The sequence below is a fragment of the Tursiops truncatus genome, chromosome 20 (genome assembly GCF_011762595.2).
Source record: "Tursiops truncatus isolate mTurTru1 chromosome 20, mTurTru1.mat.Y, whole genome shotgun sequence".
Lineage (NCBI taxonomy): Eukaryota > Metazoa > Chordata > Mammalia > Artiodactyla > Delphinidae > Tursiops > Tursiops truncatus.
In genome coordinates, this window is record NC_047053.1 from 11,804,534 (window position 1) to 11,821,829 (window position 17,296).

General features: G+C 55.0%; 2 protein-coding genes across 16 annotated transcripts in view; both read left to right on the forward strand.

The window, feature by feature from the left end:
* The window catches only part of TRPV1 (transient receptor potential cation channel subfamily V member 1), a 33,300-nt gene extending 32,345 nt beyond the window's left edge, over window positions 1–955 (forward strand). For 6 of the 8 annotated variants that reach the window (XM_073797617.1, XM_019926885.3, XM_019926883.3 and 3 more), the window contains one exon: window positions 26–955. In XM_073797617.1, the coding sequence (XP_073653718.1) occupies window positions 26–198 (173 nt within the window). In that variant the 3' untranslated portion in view covers window positions 199–955. The remainder of the gene's footprint in view (window positions 1–25) is intronic. The other 2 variants (XR_002174741.3, XM_019926882.3) reach the window with 2 other exon arrangements.
* A 3,006-nt stretch (window positions 956–3,961) lies between these two features.
* Window positions 3,962–17,296, forward strand: part of TRPV3 (transient receptor potential cation channel subfamily V member 3) — a 32,203-nt gene continuing 18,868 nt past the window's right edge. For 5 of the 8 annotated variants that reach the window (XM_033846866.2, XM_033846868.2, XM_033846871.2 and 2 more), the window contains exons 1-7: window positions 3,974–4,115; window positions 6,415–6,563; window positions 11,158–11,262; window positions 11,460–11,549; window positions 12,474–12,628; window positions 13,396–13,572; window positions 16,100–16,240. In XM_033846866.2, coding sequence (XP_033702757.1) covers window positions 6,448–6,563; window positions 11,158–11,262; window positions 11,460–11,549; window positions 12,474–12,628; window positions 13,396–13,572; window positions 16,100–16,240 — 784 coding nt within the window. In that variant the 5' untranslated portion in view covers window positions 3,974–4,115; window positions 6,415–6,447. Of the gene's footprint in view, window positions 4,116–6,414; window positions 6,564–11,157; window positions 11,263–11,459; window positions 11,550–12,473; window positions 12,629–13,395; window positions 13,573–16,099; window positions 16,241–17,296 lie in introns of all 8 variants that reach the window. The other 3 variants (XM_033846869.2, XM_033846870.2, XM_033846867.2) reach the window with 2 other exon arrangements.

Sequence of the window (17,296 nt, forward strand, 5' to 3'; positions counted from 1 at the left end):
GCAGTAATAGTGTTTCATCTTTCAGCTGCAGGGAGGAACTGGAAGAACTTTGCCCTGGTTCCCCTCTTAAGAGATGCAAGTACTCGAGAAAGACACGCTGCCCAGCCTGAGGAAGTTCATCTGAAGCACTTTGCAGGGTCCCTCAAGCCAGAAGATGCCGATATCATCAAGGATTCTGCTGCTTTAGGGGAGAAGTGAGGGACCACACAGGGTGCTCTCAACCCTGTGGGCCTTAGGAAAGCCCACTGTCTCCGGTAAGAGGGTGTGTAGGGGCCACCAGTGATGCCTCAGCAGCCTGGCCCTACCAGCACCCTCCTCGCAGGCCCTTTCCTAGACCGCACGGAACAAGCTGCACGAGGCATTGCTGGGTGCGTGGGTAGAGCTAGTCACGCCACCCTCACTGTCCCCAGCTGACTCTCCTAACACAAAAGGATATCGCTTTCCAGTTTTTACTGACTTTATCAAACATGGCGAATGAGAAATCGCCACGGGCATGTACGCGATTCCTTTGATTTTATATTCCTGGGAGTGAAAGGCACCGATGCCCAGGGAAACACCTTTTAGAACAAAACACTTCTTTGAGATAGAATGCCGAAGCCCTTGTCTATTTTGTCCTTAATATCTCCCCTGTCCAGAGTGGTCTGGGGGTGACGATGTTTGCTCCTCCGAGAAGGTGGGGGAACCTGGCCCCATTCCCAGCTCTGTCAGAATCAGGTGTTTCCGGAGTGACTCCCTCCTTCTGTGTGATCCATCCCAGTTCCAAAAATATTAGCTCTATCGCTGTTCAAATGAAAGTACAGAACCATGTCCCAAAGCCACGTGGCAAGAATTTTTTTAATGATCTTCCCTCTGTAGTGGCCATAATCCTGCTCGCCTACAGGGATACCTACTTCCACCTCTACCCATCCTGCCGTCCATCAGATAAGTACAGAAATAAATACATCTGTCATATCAAGTGTGAACTCCATGTCAGTCATTGAGCCGGCGTAGCTCATTGGCTCCGTGTGTTCTGTGTGTGCACATGCGTGTGTGTGTGCGTGTGTGTACCACCTTGTATGGCTAGGAGCCTCTGGTCATGCTTTAGTTGTTACCCATGTGTGAGGGCACTCCTGCATGCATACACCTACAATAGTTAGCAAACTGTGGGCCAGGGACCAAGTCTGGCCCGCCACCTGTTTCGGTTAACAAACTTTTATTAGAACACAAGGCAACCTTTCATTTCTGTACCGTCTCTGGCAGCTTTCATGCTACAACACAGAGCTGAGCAGTTGCAAGAGACTGAATAGCTTGCAAAGCCTAAAATATTTCCTTTCTGGCCCTTTATGGAAAAGTTTGAGGATCCCTGCTTTACGGACTAGAATGTAAGAAAGAATGATTTAGAAAAGCCCTCTGTCCCAAACACTGGCGGGTTTTGTTATGTCTGTGGCGTGTGGAATGAGCTGCCTAGTCGTGAAATTGTTGGATGTTGATTCCCAAGATGAAGGATGACATTAGCTGCGGCCGGGCTTCAGCCCTTCTGTGAGAAGTCTATCCGGAGGGAACACTGGGACCCCCTCCTCCAAGTTCTCCAGCAGCACGTCTACCTCCACACACAAGCCCAGCAGAGGATCCTGAGTCTGGTTGACGAAGCGGCCAGGCGTGTAGTGAGCCATGGCCAGACCATGGCAAATGAGCATAGCAGAAGGACACCGACGGCTAGAACGAAGGGAGTGTTTATGTGATGTGCTCCATGTTCATTATCCTGTAAGCCTCCTAATCGCCCATGAAGAGCTATTATTAGCTCCATTTTATAGATGAGAAAACTGAGACTGGAACAGTTAGTAAGTTTACACAGCGAGGAAACAGCAATGCCTGGGTCCGACCCCAGGCAAATGTGACTCCAAAGCCAGAACTTGACTGTGGTGCCAGGTTGCATGGCAGAGAACGGGCTGGGGCATGACAGCCCAGCCCAGGGTTGGAAGGGAGACGTGCGGGCTTCTGCTTCCTGTTTGGGTTTGGGACTCCTTACTTTACCCGTAGGCCTTCCTCAGAAAATGTGCAGACATTAGATATTTTCAAATGTCTGCAAATTGGATCAAACCTCCAAACTCAGCGCTGGAAGGAATCTTGTGGGTGTTCTTTTGTAAAATGAATGATTACAACCTTTGTGTAAACCCGGGTTGTTTAAAGGAGGACACACCTGCAACTAGCTTGGTCTTTTTTATCTGTCGCTGTCTCTTGATCTCTCTCAGTTCCCATGTCCTCCACTCTCCATCACTCGGAGGCAGCATGAGTCACCACCCAGAATCCCTGATGGGCGGGCTGCTCAGCTCTGCTAAACCAGGGACAGCTGTGGCCACTGGGATGCAGACGGACCCGCTGCTGACCATTGGGTGGGTCTGCTCAGGCCTGAGGCTGCTGATGGAGCTCTGCCTGGCTCCCGGTCCCCCCTCCTTGCTCACTGCACCAAGTGGGGCATTTTCTAGAGCAGGTCAAGAGATCGGCCCCTCCCTGGCTGCACCCCCTCCCCCGAGACCCCTCCTCTCCCTTCTCCCTTCTCCTTCCTGGAGGAGGGGGTACCTGTGGGCCTGCATCTCGGGCCTGATGTCTGCAGGGCTTGGGAGGTGTGTGTGTTGGGGGGGGGTCTTCTCAACACTTGCCTGGTGTGTCCCCCCTAAGGGGTCAGGGCTGACTCAGTGGCCTGGGGCCACTCAGTTGGCTGCAGCCGGACTTGAGTTTAGATGTTGCCCAAGATCGTCACCACAGCTTGAACGTGCCTGTGTCTCTTGCCTCTGAGTGCCTGCTCCGTGGCTCTCCCCGTGTAGACTGTCCTCCTTCCTCCCAAGTCCAACCCAAATGCCCTTCTCTGAACCCCTCCCCCACCTCCCATTAGAAGCACTTCCTCCTCCTGGGCGGCTTGAGTCCTCTCTGTCCTTGTAACCTGTCCCGTGGGGTTACAGTTCCTGCCCGAGCCTGGCTGCCGCGTGGCTCACAGCTCCTTGAGGGTAGAGACCACTTTCCCCGGTTCGGAACCCCATGCTGGCCCCTGGCTTCCCTGCCTGGCCTCCCACTGTAGGCTCTCATGATGTGTTGGATTCAATAGGACTGAATGCAGACCAGCCCCTGCTCCACACACAGCAGAGGGGGCTCCCTTTTCTCCTTGCTGGGCACACTGTGTACCTTTGGGTGGGAAACAGAGGCCTTCTTAGCCAGCCTGGCTATTGAGAAAATGTGCTAACACAAGGCAAAATACAGATGCCAAGATTGGGCAAGAGCCTCACCCTTAGGGCTCAGAGGCAGTCAGCCCAAAGCAAGCAGGGAGGGGTGAGGGGCTGAGTCAGGAGGGGCAATTAATGGAGCCAATAGAGGGCGGACTGTGTTTGGTCCAACACCTGGCTTTAATGGAGTTTCAGGCAGTGATGAGATTGCGATGTGCGCTTAGGAACTTTGAAGCTCCTTTGACTTAAACTGCAAAAGCAGCCCCCTACTTCACCCACACCTGAAGCCTGTTGGCCCCGGAGCCTGGTTTTCTGCCCCTTACTGGCCACAGGTGGGAAGCATTGAATGGGGACTTCTTCTGTCTCTGAGCGGACTTGATCCCAGACTTTGAAGGACGGAAAACAAGTCTTGGGGGTGGCCATTGTGAGGTCAACCAGGCCAGCCCTGGGCTGTGGCGTTGCCTCCCGGGGGTCGGGGCTGAGCACTCGACCGTTCATTTGTCCCGCCTACCAGCAGGATCTCTGGCTTCTCACAGCATCCTTGGGAAGCAGCTATTATGAGGCCCATGATGGGAAGCATCAAATACAGGAAAGGGAAGCGTTGGGACCAAAACTTCAGGCTCAGCCCCTGCTGCCTCCCCTGCCTTCTCCTGGGCCAGGGGTGAGGCTGCCCTGGGGGTGTGGGGCTGACTCAGGCAGGGCAGGTGGGCGGGCGTGGCAGCTGTGGCTGGTGGGCGTGGCCTGCCTGACATCAAGGGCAGGTGACCCAGCAAGTTCTGCCTCTGACGCCTCATTCCAGCCATCCCTCTGTCTCTGATGAGAGCCTCTCACCACCTCAGCTATCATCCTACTGGGGGGCCTTGGGCCCCTACACATGCGGTGATCTGAGAACAACCACTGCCTCCTGGACCTCACCAGGTGAGTCTTGCCGAAGTCTTGGCTACTGGAGGTAGCCAGTGCCCTCCAAGGCCGCAGGGTGCCCAGAGCGAGGACCTCAGGTGTCCCTCTGCCAATTGGCCTCAGGGGAGGGCTGGGAGGGAGCTTGGGTCTCTAGCCGGGAAAACAAAGCTGAACGTGAGCTCTTGGCCACAGGGAGTGTGTGAGAGCACGGGATATGATGGATGTGGGAAGCTTTCCCCTCCCTGAGGTTTGGGGATATTGGGGTGCGAGGACAGTCGTAGCTGCCCAGGGCAGAGGTGAGGCTCCTGTCACCCCCACAGGCCCCAGGGACGTGGCTCTCCAGGGCAGCAGTGTGATGGGAGCTCAGGATGGGATGAGATGGCCCCAGAGCTGGAGACGGACAGGGCCCAGGAGGCTCATAGGAACTGAGTCAGCAAGCCCTGGATGGAGGGTGGGCCCTGTGGCCCCCGGGCCTGGTCAGTCTCCCAGGAAAGGCCACTCCAGTCAGTACCAGGTCTTGGGAGGCACTTCCCAGGTGAGGACGCCCAATCCCAGATAGAGTGAGGGCCAGGCCTGCAAGAGAGTCCAGCAGGTGGGAACGCAGGTTTATGGCGTGACTCAGGGAGCTAATTAGAGCTGCTGCAGTCCCCGACCAGAGTTCTCTGACCCCCTCCTGCTCCAGCAGCCCAGGACTGTCCCGTACTCACCAGGCAGGGCAGAGAAAATGGAGCAGCCAGTGGTCATGGGTGAGAGATGTAGGGGACCATTCAACCCATTTTTCAGAAGGGAAAACAGAGGCCCAGGGAGCGGTAAGGGACAGGCCCTCCATCCCTCTCTTCCAGTGTTGGCCCAGCCCAGCCTCTAGCCCCACAGGTCATTTTGGGCTGAGGCAGGTGGTAAAGGCAGCCATCCTTATCAGGCTGTGACTGTGGATACGGCCTAGGGCCTGTGTGCTGAGGATCCTCTCCCAATAGGATGCTTAAGGCCTCCTCAGAGCTCCCTAACTCCAGGTGCCTACACACCGGGGCACCCCCTGATGACTCTCCTCTCCCAAGATTGCTCACGTTTAGTGGGGTGGGGCGCGCGGGCAGAGGGAGGAGGCTCTCCCATTTCCAAGTCTCACTGCAGTCTGCAGACAGCCAGGTCCAGACACTGCCTCCGGGGGGCTCTCCTATTTGGGTCAGGATCACCAATGGCCCAAGCTCCACCCAGAAGAAGAGGTGGGCTCTTCTTATGGAAATCACCGCCCCGCACCCCTGCCCCGGCTCCCTGTGACTCTGAGGGAGTTCTCTGAGGGTGGCTTAAGCTGAGAATGGCCCCCGCTCACTGCAGAGTCACCTCCTGTCCCCACAGCCCTTTCCCCTGCTCACCTCTTCCTCTATGGCCAGCCCGCCTCCCCGCTGGCCCCCACGGCAGCCTCGTCCTGGCCTCTGGTCTCCTCCATCCCCCTTGTGCCGTCTCCGGTAGGACCTGGGTCCCTCTCACGCCCCCGCTGTCCCCAGGTTCAGCCACAGCTCCTACTACAGGCCCAACCTCTTCCCAAGCCTCTTACCACCCACGGGTCCAGCCACACCAGCTCCTTGCCACTCGCCAAACTTTCTTGAGCCCTGGTCTTTGCTCAGGCTGTCGCCTCTGCCTGGACAGCCCTGCCTCCAACAGAAAGCTCAAAGTTCCCCTCAGTCTCCTTGGAAGACATATCAGTTCCTCTCCCCAGTACCTCCCTCCAAGCCCCGCATGGGGTCCAGCCCTTACCGAGCATCAGTAAAGCAGGTCTGGACAGAGGGGGCTGGGGCTCAGCTGCTCCCTCCAGGTGGACAGATAGCCACATAGCTTGTTACACTCAGCTTTGCGGGGGAGAAAGATGATCAGCGTGTTAGTGGCAGAGAGCACCAGGGGGTGAGAAATTAAAAAGCCGGAGCGGCCTGAGGCTGTGTTACTAGGAGCATAGTGTCTAGAGGAAAGGAGGTGACAGTCCTGCTCTGTCGAGGAGAATTCTAAGCACAAAACCTGAGAGGGATGTTGAAAAAGCAGAGCTGATTCTCAGGAATCCACCTGGAGATTGGTGGGGCTGGAGAGGATGTCTGGAGAGAGGTCAAGGGCATGGTGACCTCCACCTGGAAGGTCTGCTGGGCTCTCCTAGGACCCAGAGGAGCAGGGGTGCTGAAGCGGGGAGCAGGGGAAGCTGCGGGGACAGTCTCCCTGTCCCTGAGAAGGGGTGGTGGCCTGGGAAGGCAGAGTGAGCTCCCCGTCCCGGGGGGTATGAGCAGGGGTCATATGGTGCTCCAGGGGGGTCTGAAGCTCCTTTCTGTCCCTTCAGCCTGAGCATCTGTGCTGTGGTTGTGTTCCAGCCATGGATGCCCACCCGAAGGAGATGGTGCCTCTCATGGGCAGAATAGCCACTATGCCCAGTGGGAACGCTGCCATCCTGCAGGAGAAGAGGCTGGCAGAGATCACCCCCACCAAGAGGTAGGACCAGCAGGTTCAGGGCTGGGTGCTCTGCTGTGAGGGGCACAGGAGGAGCCTGGCACCCACCTTCAGGGACCCCTCGCCTGGGGTGGACCTGAGAATCTCAGTCTCATCTGGGGTGGCCTGGTGCCCAGCCAGGTATAATGGGGGGTGTAGGGGGGACAGCACTGCATTCTCTGGGGTTGAGCTCGGGAGGTTAGTATGACTGGAATAATCAAGGGAGGCCTCCCTGGGGGCCCAGGGGCACCAAGGCAGAAACATTCAGAAAGGCTCCTGGGGGAGGTGGGGAGTTGCTGGAGCCCGAGATAAGGAGCAGAAAGATGGGTGGAAATTCCAGGTAGCAGGGACCCCCTACAGCATACATTTTTCAAGTCCACTGGGGGCTTTCATATCCACTGGGTGCGTAGCCAGGTAATTCAGGCTCTCCAACCCCGCCTGTGTAAGAGGGACACCAGCCACGGCACCAGCCCACAGAGTAACAGTTAATTGCAATTGTGCCGACAACGTGCTCGGCACGGCGCATGTTGGCGCTGATAATGTTTTGTTACCTTGAACTTTGTCTTCATTGTTGTCGTTGTCACTGTCATGCCCCAGGGCCCCTGGAAACTGCACAGGGCTGGGACAGTTATGACCACTTCCCAGTTGAGGACACGGAGGTGGCGGGAGCAGAGAAAGTCCTTCTCCGGGGTCACAGCTGGCCCCTGAGCTGTCTCCACCGCAGTCCCCGCCTGAGCCGGTTCGGTGTCCCTCAAGCCTGAATGCCCCTCCTCCAACCCCGCGGCACTTCCCTTGGACCTGGGTGGGCCCCCGGGGTCTAGGTTGGCCCATTTGCCCTGCCTCTTCGGCCCCTGTCCCAGGCCCCTTCTTGGGCCGAGGTGAGCCGGGTGCTTTCCCTTCTCTTGATTTGAGTAGAAATTGCTGAGGCCTTCTGTGCATGAGGCGGGGGCTGGGCCCAGGCTGGGCAAGAACACCTGCCCCTGTTCACAGTCTGGATGGTGAGGGGCCCCCAGGGAGAAAGTGGGGCGTGGCCTGGAGAGAGGGTGAACTAGGCGGGGCCGGGCCTGAGGAGGGGCAGGTCGTTCTGATCCTGTGGGCATGTCGTTGAGGAGCTGCTGTTACAGTGGATGGTGGCAGGTGGACAGGAAGGGAGAAGGCAGAGGCTTGGGGCAGGAACCAGTGAGGAATCCCATGGGACTAAAGTGCCGGGTGGGTGAGGGTGTCTTTGGGGGGATAAGTCCCACCGGGGCTGGGTCTTGGCAGTCAGTTGAGGACATTGGACAATTGGGGGTAGTGGGGAGCCATGGAGGGATTTTGTATGAGAGGGAGGGCATGGCAAGATTGCATTTTAGAAAGGATACTCTGGGTGATCTGTGTGGGTGATGGATTGGAGGGGAGTCTGTTGTGACTATTGCCCAGGTGATAGGTGGTGAGCCTGGCGGTGAGGGATGGAGAAGCAGGCACAGATCAGAGAAGTAGTAGGATAGTGGAGTCTGCCGGATCAACTCTGGGAGGGGAGGGAGGAGGACTGAGAGACGTCCCCTCCTCCGGTGGGGGGACCTGGAGGGGTGATGGGGCCACCTCTGACATGAGTACTTCAGAGGAGCAGGAACAAGGGCAGGAGGAAGGAGCCAAGTTCAGGTGTGAAATGTTGGCTGAGAGGTTCCAGAGGCTCATTCAGGTGGAGGCTCCATCCTGGAGCGCAGGAGAGAAAACTGGGTGGATATGGAGACCAGACAGGTGTCGGGGGCCCATGTGGGAAGCCCGGGTCTGGGAGGGCTTGTCTGGGCAGCAGCAGAGATATCTTGGATCTAAGCCACCAGCACTGCCCTCCTGCCTCCTTTCCCCCTTCCCTCCCCTCTCACTTTCCCAGGGGAGGTTTGGACCTCAGAGAAGGACTGAGGACAGAGTTTCAGGAAAATCCCAGATGCTTCCTGCAGTCGGGCTGCCCTTCTGAGCCCATCCTGGCTCATGAACTTAGTTCCAGGGTCAGCTCTGCCAACGGCCCCCACCCAGCTAAGGGCCTGGTGTGAGGTGTGACCTTTGTCTCATGAATTGGTGGTCCCTTCTCCTTCCCAAGGCTCTTTGAGGGACCTCATGTGCCTACTTCTCCCCAGACCCCAAAGGTTTGGGCAACTCCCTCAGAACGGAGTATAGGACTCAGGTTTAGAAAGAAAAAGAAAAGAAAATATTATATGTCAGAAGGCAGTTCTGACCACTGAGGAAATATGTACTAATGGGGGAATTGAAGGCACCAAGAAATCTAGATTGGGGAGAAATTTCTGGACCTGGAGCTTTTTCTGAAGCATCATGCCCCTCCCTGTGAGTGGCTGCTATGGTTACCTCCCCCTGGGCGTCACCTTGCCCAGGGACACAGACACAGGCCATGAAGTCTGCAGAGGCACTGGCCTTGAAGCTCAGAGCACTTGGGCTTTTCTTTGGACAAAGTAGGAGAGATAAGCTCCTCCCCAGGCCTGAGTCCGCCTGGGGATTGTTCTCTGCCTTCAAAGGAACGGAAATGCAGGAGGAATTGTACAGAGCTGTCTGTCTGCGCATCTGAGTTAACAACACCTAGGTGGTGGTGCCTTTCTGGCTGGGTCAAAGTTGGAATAAACAAACAGCACCTGCTGCAAGTTAGGAGCCGGGATGTCACCTGGCCAAGACCTTGCTGTCTGCTCATGCTGGTGGATGAGATGTGGCACATGCAGTGGCAAGTAGGGCAGGCAGGGGACAGGCCCTCGTGGTCTAGCAGCTCCCTGTCCCAGGAGTTAGGTCCTTACATACAGCTGGGTCCTTTCCAGCTCAGCTCTCACCATCCACCTTCCCAGCCACTGAAGTCCTCCTTCCTCAGTCACAGCCCTCAACTTCCTGTTGAGGGATGCAACCTCACAGCTTTTACAGTTTAAGGGTCTGTCTGATTACTGGTCTCTCCATCTATCACCTATCTACCCACCCAAGTATTCATTCCTCAGACAGTCATCCATCCATCCATTCATCCTTCCAACCATCCATCATCTACCCATCTATTCATCCGTCCACTCATGTGTCCAACCAGCCATTCTTTTTTCCACTCATTTATCTTTCACCTATCCATCCTTACACTCAGCCATTGTTAGGTCTTCTGAGCGTCATGACAAATGTTGGGTTCTAGAGAATTAGGACGATGCAATTGTAGTTTCTGCTGTTGAAGAACTTACAGCCAAGGGACAGTGTGTTATTGCCTAGAGCAGCGATCCCCAACATTTTTGGCACCAGGGGCTGTTTTTGTGGAAGACGGTTTTTCCAAGGACCGGGGGGAGGATGGTTTCGGGATGATTCAAGCGCATTACATTTATTGTGCACTTTATTTCTATTATTATTTCATCAGCTCCACCTCAGATCATCAGGCATTAGAGCCCAGGGGTTTGGGACCCCTGGTCTAGAGCAAGAAAAGCAATGGCCTTACTGTGCTATAATCTGGTCTGATCCTTGGGGCCAGTTCTTACCAACCCACTGAAACAAGAGCTTTGTGAGGGGAGGAATTTTTGTCTACTTGTTTACCACTGTATCCGCAGCTCCTAGAATAGTACTTGGCACATTGTACATGCTCAGTAAATATTTGTTGAGTAAATGCACTACTGAACCCAGATAAGTAGGGTGGGATGGAGGTCAGGGCAGGAGCTGGACCTATTGTCCTGGGGAAACACCTGCAGGTGTGGGAGTTGGGCTCTGCCTGGAGATAGTCAGCAAATCTCAACCAGGATGTTTTGCTAGTAGATGTGTTTGTTAGTCGCTGGGTCAGAGCTGCCATAGTGGTGTGGTGACGACTTTGGGGTGGCAGTTCTGGGGTACTGCCGGGGTGCAGGGAAAGGTGATCTCACAGGATGACCTCTGATGCCTATTTCAGCTGGACAGTCCCTAAGTAGACAGTCCTAGAGCAGCACTGGCTCCAGAGTCCAGGTCTTTTTTATTTGTTTTGTTTTTTGTTTTTTGCGGTACGCGGGCCTCTCACTGTTGTGACCTCTCCCGTTGCGGAGCACAGGCTCCGGACGCGCAGGCTCAGCGGCCATGGCTCACAGGCCCAGCCGGCATGTGGGATCTTCCCGGACCGGGGCACGAACCCGTGTACCCTGCATCAGCAGGCGGACTCTCAACCACTGCGCCACCAGGGAAGCCCCAGAGTCCAGGTCTTAAGGATCATGTAGCCCAACCATTTTCATATCCGGTGAGGACACTTGGTCCAGAGAAGGCCAGTGACCTCCTGGGGTCACACAAGAGGAGAGGCAGAGGCAGAGCCAGACTAGAACCCAGGCCTCGGGTTACCAGCTAGGGGTTTGTTCCTCCCTTTGTCTTCTCTTTTGGAAGAATGATTTGATTTTAGGTCAAATCAGAAGGTTCCTCTTGATAGGCAGGAGACAGGCAGGTGGGGGGGCCAATGTATCAGGGAGCCCTGCCCTCACGCCATTTATGCCGCATTTCTGGACTAGCTCTGAGCCTTCCAGGCTTCCCTGGGAGTGAGCACTCCGTGAGATGGGCACCCTCGACAGTGGGGTTGCAGGACACACAGGTGGACAGGCCCTGTCCCAGCTCTAATGGCCTTGCTTGGGTGTCCCCCCAGTGCACACTTTTTCCTGGAGATAGAAGGGTTCGAGCCCAGCACCACTGTCACCAAGACCTCTCCCCTCATCTTCTCCAAGCCCATGGACTCCAACATCCGGCAATGGTGAGTACTGCGACCCCAGCATCCGGCAGTGGTGAGTACTGCGGCCCGCCAGCCCGCCACCCCTGCCCTGGCCCAGCCCTCAGCTCTCGCGGGCGGGCAGTGACTTGCCCTGGGCCACACAGCCAGACCTGCTTGGGGCATACTACCATTGTCCATTTAAAAACTCATCCCTCTCTCTGTCCTCCCCATTCCCCCAGCAGCCTCCCCGGCAGCTGTGATGACATGGACTCCCCACATTCTCCTCAGGATGACGTGACAGAGACCCCATTTAATCCCAACAGTCCCAGGTGAGCCTGGCCCTTCCCCTCCTCCCACCGTGCCCACCAGGCAGGCGCCAGAGGGACAGGAACCAGGACCCTGCAGGAAAGAGAAAGAGGCCAATCCTGGGGTGCAAATGTCTGGGCCCATAGCTATGGCATGTAGGTCATTTTTGGGGGGAAGGGAGTATTACATTTTATGAAAGTAATACCTGTTCATTATAAAACATCCGGACAACAGTATGCAGCAGAATGAGAACTTAACGCAATGCCATATACGTAAATTAAAAATATATGCATGTAGGGGACTTCCCTGGCGGTCCAGTGGTTAGGACTTCGCCTCCCAATGCAGGGGTGCCAGTTCCATCCCTGGTAGGGAGCTAAGATCCCACAGCCTCGCAGCCAAAAACCCAAAACATAAAGCAGAAGGAATGTTGTAACAAATTCAACCAAGACTTAAAGAAAAACATACATGCATGTAGCCATCAAACATCAATGTGCATTTTGCAAGAACACACACAAACAAAAGGAAACACATCACGCATTCCCGTGGCTGCCTATTTGGAGTGTAGGGGTGGGGAGAGAGATATGAAAAGTATTCAAACAACACAAAATATGAAAGCGAAATTCCCCTTCCTCTGACCTCATTCTTTCGAGGTAATCAGGATGAACAGTTCGGCACGTATCTTTCCTGATCATTACTATGTGGATCCAAAGATACAGTTTGATAAAATGTGCTTGCATTTGGGTTAGAAGCGGAGCAGCACAGGGCAACATGAATCCCAGCACCTCCGCCCACCCCCCAGCACTAAAGGAGGGGATTTCAGGCACTGTGACAGGCACGTGCAGATGGTGGGGGCTGGCGCCGAGCCCCCTGTAGGCACAGCGGCTTTGGAGGGGTAACGGGAGACAGTGGTGCACGTGTGGTGAGTTGGAAACATTTTCTGGCCTCAGTGCAAACCCGGCCAAGCAAGAGCAGAGGCACAAACAGAAGCGGCTGAAGAAGCACATCTTTGCGGCTGTGTCGGAGGGCTGCGTGCAGCAGCTGCTGGAGCTGCTGATGGAGCTACAAGAGCTTTGCGAGCAGCGCCACAGCCTGGAGGTGCCTGGTCAGTGGCTGGCCCTGGCAGAGGGTGCAGGGCTGGGGGTCCTGCTCGGCTCCTGCTGTCCACCTACCCACTGCCCTCCCACCCCGCCCTCCAGCCTTAACTGCTGGGCTGGCAACTTCGAACCTGATTCTGAGGGCAAGGGGGAGCCATGGAAGGGCTTAGACAGGTGACGGTGGAGGATGGGGGTAAAACTGGAGAAGGCCGCCGTTCAGGCGGAGTTGGGACTCCAGTGGCAGGGCTGGGGAGGGGGGAACAGCCCTTCCGGGAGTGGCACTGGTAGGACTCCAGGACGTGAGGAGTGAGTCCATGGCGGTGCCATTTGGACTTGGGAGACTTGGTGGCTTGTGGGGCCCGAGCTGTCTTGGGGACCAGGAGAGTAGAAAGTTAAATGGAAGGGGGTGAAGTCTATTTGCAGGAAACCGGGGTGTGGGGTGGTGGCCTGGAGATTTCTGAGCTGGACAGTGGGAAGCCAGGCCGTGGGTGGGATTGGAGACGGTGGGAAGGCAAAGAGCAAAAGGTCTCTGATAAGGCTCTGGGCAGCTCACCGAGGGGGAGGAGCCAGCAAGGAGGCGGGAGGAGGAAGAGATGGACAGGGCAGAGGAGAGCGCGGAGTTCAGGGCAGGGAGCTCCGTGGAGAGCCCGCGGCAGGTTCTGGAGGTCTGTGGCTGCAGCTGCCACAGCCCGGCCTCCCTTTCTCCGGGCCGGGAGGACCAAGGGCAGCCGGGGTCCCCCTGTGCAGTGGCTCCATCCTGCGACCCTGCCTGCAGACTTCCTCATGCGCAACCTGACGGCCTTGGACACGGGGAAGACCTGCCTGATGAAGGCCTTGTTGAACATCAACCCCAGCACCAAGGAGATCGTGCGGATCCTGCTCGCCTTCGCTGAGGAAAACGACATCCTAGACAGGTTCATCAACGCCAAGTACACGGAGGAGGCCTTCGAAGGTACCCGCCTGCGGGAGGGGCTGTGCAGACGGCGATTTCTGGCGGTGGTGGGGCACAGGCACTGCTGTTGCGGAAGCCCAAAGCACTTAGTGTGGTGCCCGGCACCTTCCTTCATTCTGCAAACAATCTTGACCTCTGGCCGTGTGCCAGGCAGTGTTTTTGGTCCCAGAACACAGGAGTGAACAAGACAGATGAAGGCTGATCTTCTAAATAAGGCAATTTAAAAATTGATGAAAAGAAAATTACAAAAAAACCAAAAGATAATGTCATCAGAAGTAATTGGGGATGGGCAACTTTAGTGTGGATGGTCAGAGAGGTGAGCTTTGACCCGAAGCCAGCACGATGAGAAGGATCCAGAACAAAGCAAGGGCGAAAGCCTGAGATGGGACTGAGCTTGACAGGGCTGAGTGATGGCAAGAAGCCTGGAGAGCTGGGCAGGGCCAACACATAAGTAACTATTAGTATCGCCATTATCCTCATCACTATTAACAGCCCCATTTGGGACTCAGTTTTGTGGCTTCTCTCTTAGGTGGTCTGGAGAGGGGGCAGGGAGACCAAACTCAGGAAGTCTGTTGTGAATAACCAGTAAGGTGTGTCTTTGAGGTTTTGGAGTCAGTAAACGTCCCACTAGGATCTTATGACACGCTTGTGTCAAAAATGATTGGCCCGAGAATAACTGGATGCCATCTTACTGACATGCCGAGGGTGCTAAACATCTCAGCTTTTCGCAGGTGGGAGTCTGGCTTGGGCCCTTAACTTTTCTTGTGGGAGAAAGTTATTTTATTTGTACTTATTTATTACCATTATTATTTGTTTTTGCCAGTCTGGTGGGTGAAAAGTATGAACTCATTAGGTTCAAATTTTCATCTTCCCGATTACCAGTAATTCCAAACATCGTTCATTTCCTGTATTGTCTGTGTGTATTTTCTTCTCTGTGAGGTGCTTGTTAATAATAGTTTCTCAGTTTTCTTTTAGGTTGTTTGTCTTTTTATTGATTTGTAGGAGCTCTTAATCCTTTATGGACTTTTTTTTTTTTAATTTATTTATTTATTTTTGGCTGTGTTGGGTCTTCGTTTCTGTGTGAGGGCTTTCTCGAGTTGCGGAGAGCGGGGGCCATTCTTCATCGTCATGCACAGGCCTCTTGCTGTCGTGGCCTCTCTTGTTGCAGACCACAGGCTCCAGACGCGCAGGCTCAGTAGTTGTGGCTCACGGGCCTAGTTGCTCCACGGCATGTGGGATCTTCCCAGACCAGGGCTCGAACCCGTGTCCCCTGCATTAGCAGGCGGATTCTCAACCACTGCGCCACCAGGGAAGCCCGCATTATGGACTTTTAAATGCACATTGCCTCTTTTATACATCTCAAATATTTCCCCCAGCCTATCGCTCGTCTTTTAACTTTCTTTAAGATGTCTTTTGAAATACAGAAATTTTCAATTTTTATGGAAGCAAATACGTGAGTGTTTTCTTTATGGCTTCAGAATTTTGGATTTTGCTTAAGAAGTCTTAAGAGGGTTTTCCCTCCAAAAAGGTTAGTTATTCACAATTTTCCAGTTTTAAAAAATGCTTAGTTCTTTGATCCAGCAGGACTTTGTTTTTATGTATGGCAGCTCTTTGGAAAATGCTGTTTCTGGTGTAATGTTCTGAGACACCGGCCCCCGCACCCCCAGCCCTCTGGTCTCTTCTGTCTGGAGGTTCTGTAGGCTCCACCAACTGTGTCTATGTCCCTCCCCCACCCCCCTCCCTGCTGCTTCTCCCCTGTTCTGTTTCTCCGTCACCAGAGTATCACCCACCCAGCACCCAGGCCAGATGCCTGGACCTTACCTGAGACAGCCCTTGTCCCCCACCCCCAACAGACCATCCTGAGGACTCTTTCTTCCCAAGGATCTTTGGGTCCATTGGATGGACAGCTCCTCACAAGTCTGAGCTCCTTCTAACACATCCTCCAATTTTGCAGCCAGAGTGCTTTGAAAACACACATGTACAAAACCCCAAACTCTGATCATGTCACTGCCCTGCTTCAACGCCTTCTATGCCTTCCCATATCCTTTGGGATAAAGTTCTAACCTCTTAACCTGGCTTACGAGGCCTTGAGTCAGCCCCATCCAGCCTGGCTAAACTTACCCCTTAGTTTCGAGGCCACTCTGGGAAGCCCCCCAACCCCTTAGGCTGTGTTAAGAGCTCCTCTGGATACCACAGACCCTGCACCTCCCCATATCATAACGCTCAATTCGCAGGGAGACTGTGAGCTTCCTGAGGACAAGAATCAAAACTGCATCCCGTGTCCTGCTGTGTCCCCATTGCCTGGCTGTGGGGCACAGAGCAGACGCTCCACGAATAATCCTTGCTTCCACGCAAAAATGAATGAAGCGAAGAATGAAGCTGGGCGACGCAGACCAGGCAGGCAGCTAGCATTTCTCCACGGTTCGGTGGAGGATACAGAGGACAGAGAGGGGAATAGGCCAGAGAGGGTGTGTCACCCCCGGTCCCAGCCGCTGAGCGCATCCGCCCACCCCTGTCCTGTCCGCAGGGCAGACGGCGCTGAACATCGCCATCGAGCGGCGGCAGGGAGACATCGCCGCGGTGCTCATCGAGGCCGGCGCCGACGTCAATGCCCACGCCAAGGGCGTCTTCTTCAACCCCAAGTACCAGCACGAAGGCTTCTACTTCGGTGGGTGCCGCCGCCCCGGGTTGGGGTCTGGGGGCGAGAGGGGCGGAGGGCGAGGCGGGGCTTCTGCCCATAGAAGTGCTAGCAGGCAGGGGAGACCCCACTGCCAATCTCTGCTGGCTCAGTTGTGTCCGAGGCCCTGGAGGACGGAGCCGGGACCAGGGTGGCGGCAGGGGCAGATCCACCTGAACAGGACCGCCAGGCTGGAGACCGGCACTTGGGAGGATGGGGAGCCTGCATTCGGGGAGTGTCACCTGGTGGTGTTAGAGGACACACAGACATTCACCTGAGCAGCCCCCGGTTGGGAACATAGACCTGGGAGGGAGAGCAAGGAGAGCGCCCTAGTTTACAAAGAGCAGACAGGTTCTGAGAAGGGAAATGACTTGCGCCAGTGTAGTAAGGAACGGATGTAGGCATCCTGCCTGCCAGCTCTGGCCTCTGTCCCCTGTGTACAGTGCCTCTCAGGGCTGCAAACAGGAGTCAAAAGTAAGGGGACAAAAACTCCCTGACTGACACTTTAGGGGGTCCAAAAGCAACTGGTGTTAGGCCATCCCGGGTGAAAAAAAATTTTTTTATTGTATAATTTAGATACAGTGAAGTTCACCCTTTTTTTTTTTTTAATTTTTATTTATTTATTTCTTTGCTGTACGCGGGCCTCTCAGTGTTGTGGCCTCTCCCGTTGTGGAGCACAGGCTCCGGACGCACAGGCTCCGGACGCACAGGCTCAGCGGCCATGGCTCACGGGCCCAGCCGCTCCGCGGCATGTGGGATCTTCCCGGACCGGGGCACGAACCCGTGTCCCCTGCATCAACCACTGCGCCACCAGGGAAGCCCCAAGTTCACCCATTTTAATGTACACTTCTGTTCATTTCCACAAATGCGTACAGTTGTATAACCATCACTGTGATCAGGACAGGGGACAAACAGCTCCATCACACCCAAAAATTGCCTGGTACAACTTTGTAGTTAACTCCTCCTCCTTGCCCAGGCCCTGACTGATGGCCACTGACCTGTTTTCTCTTCTGGATGGTTTTTTAGTCAGCAGGACTAAATGGGTCT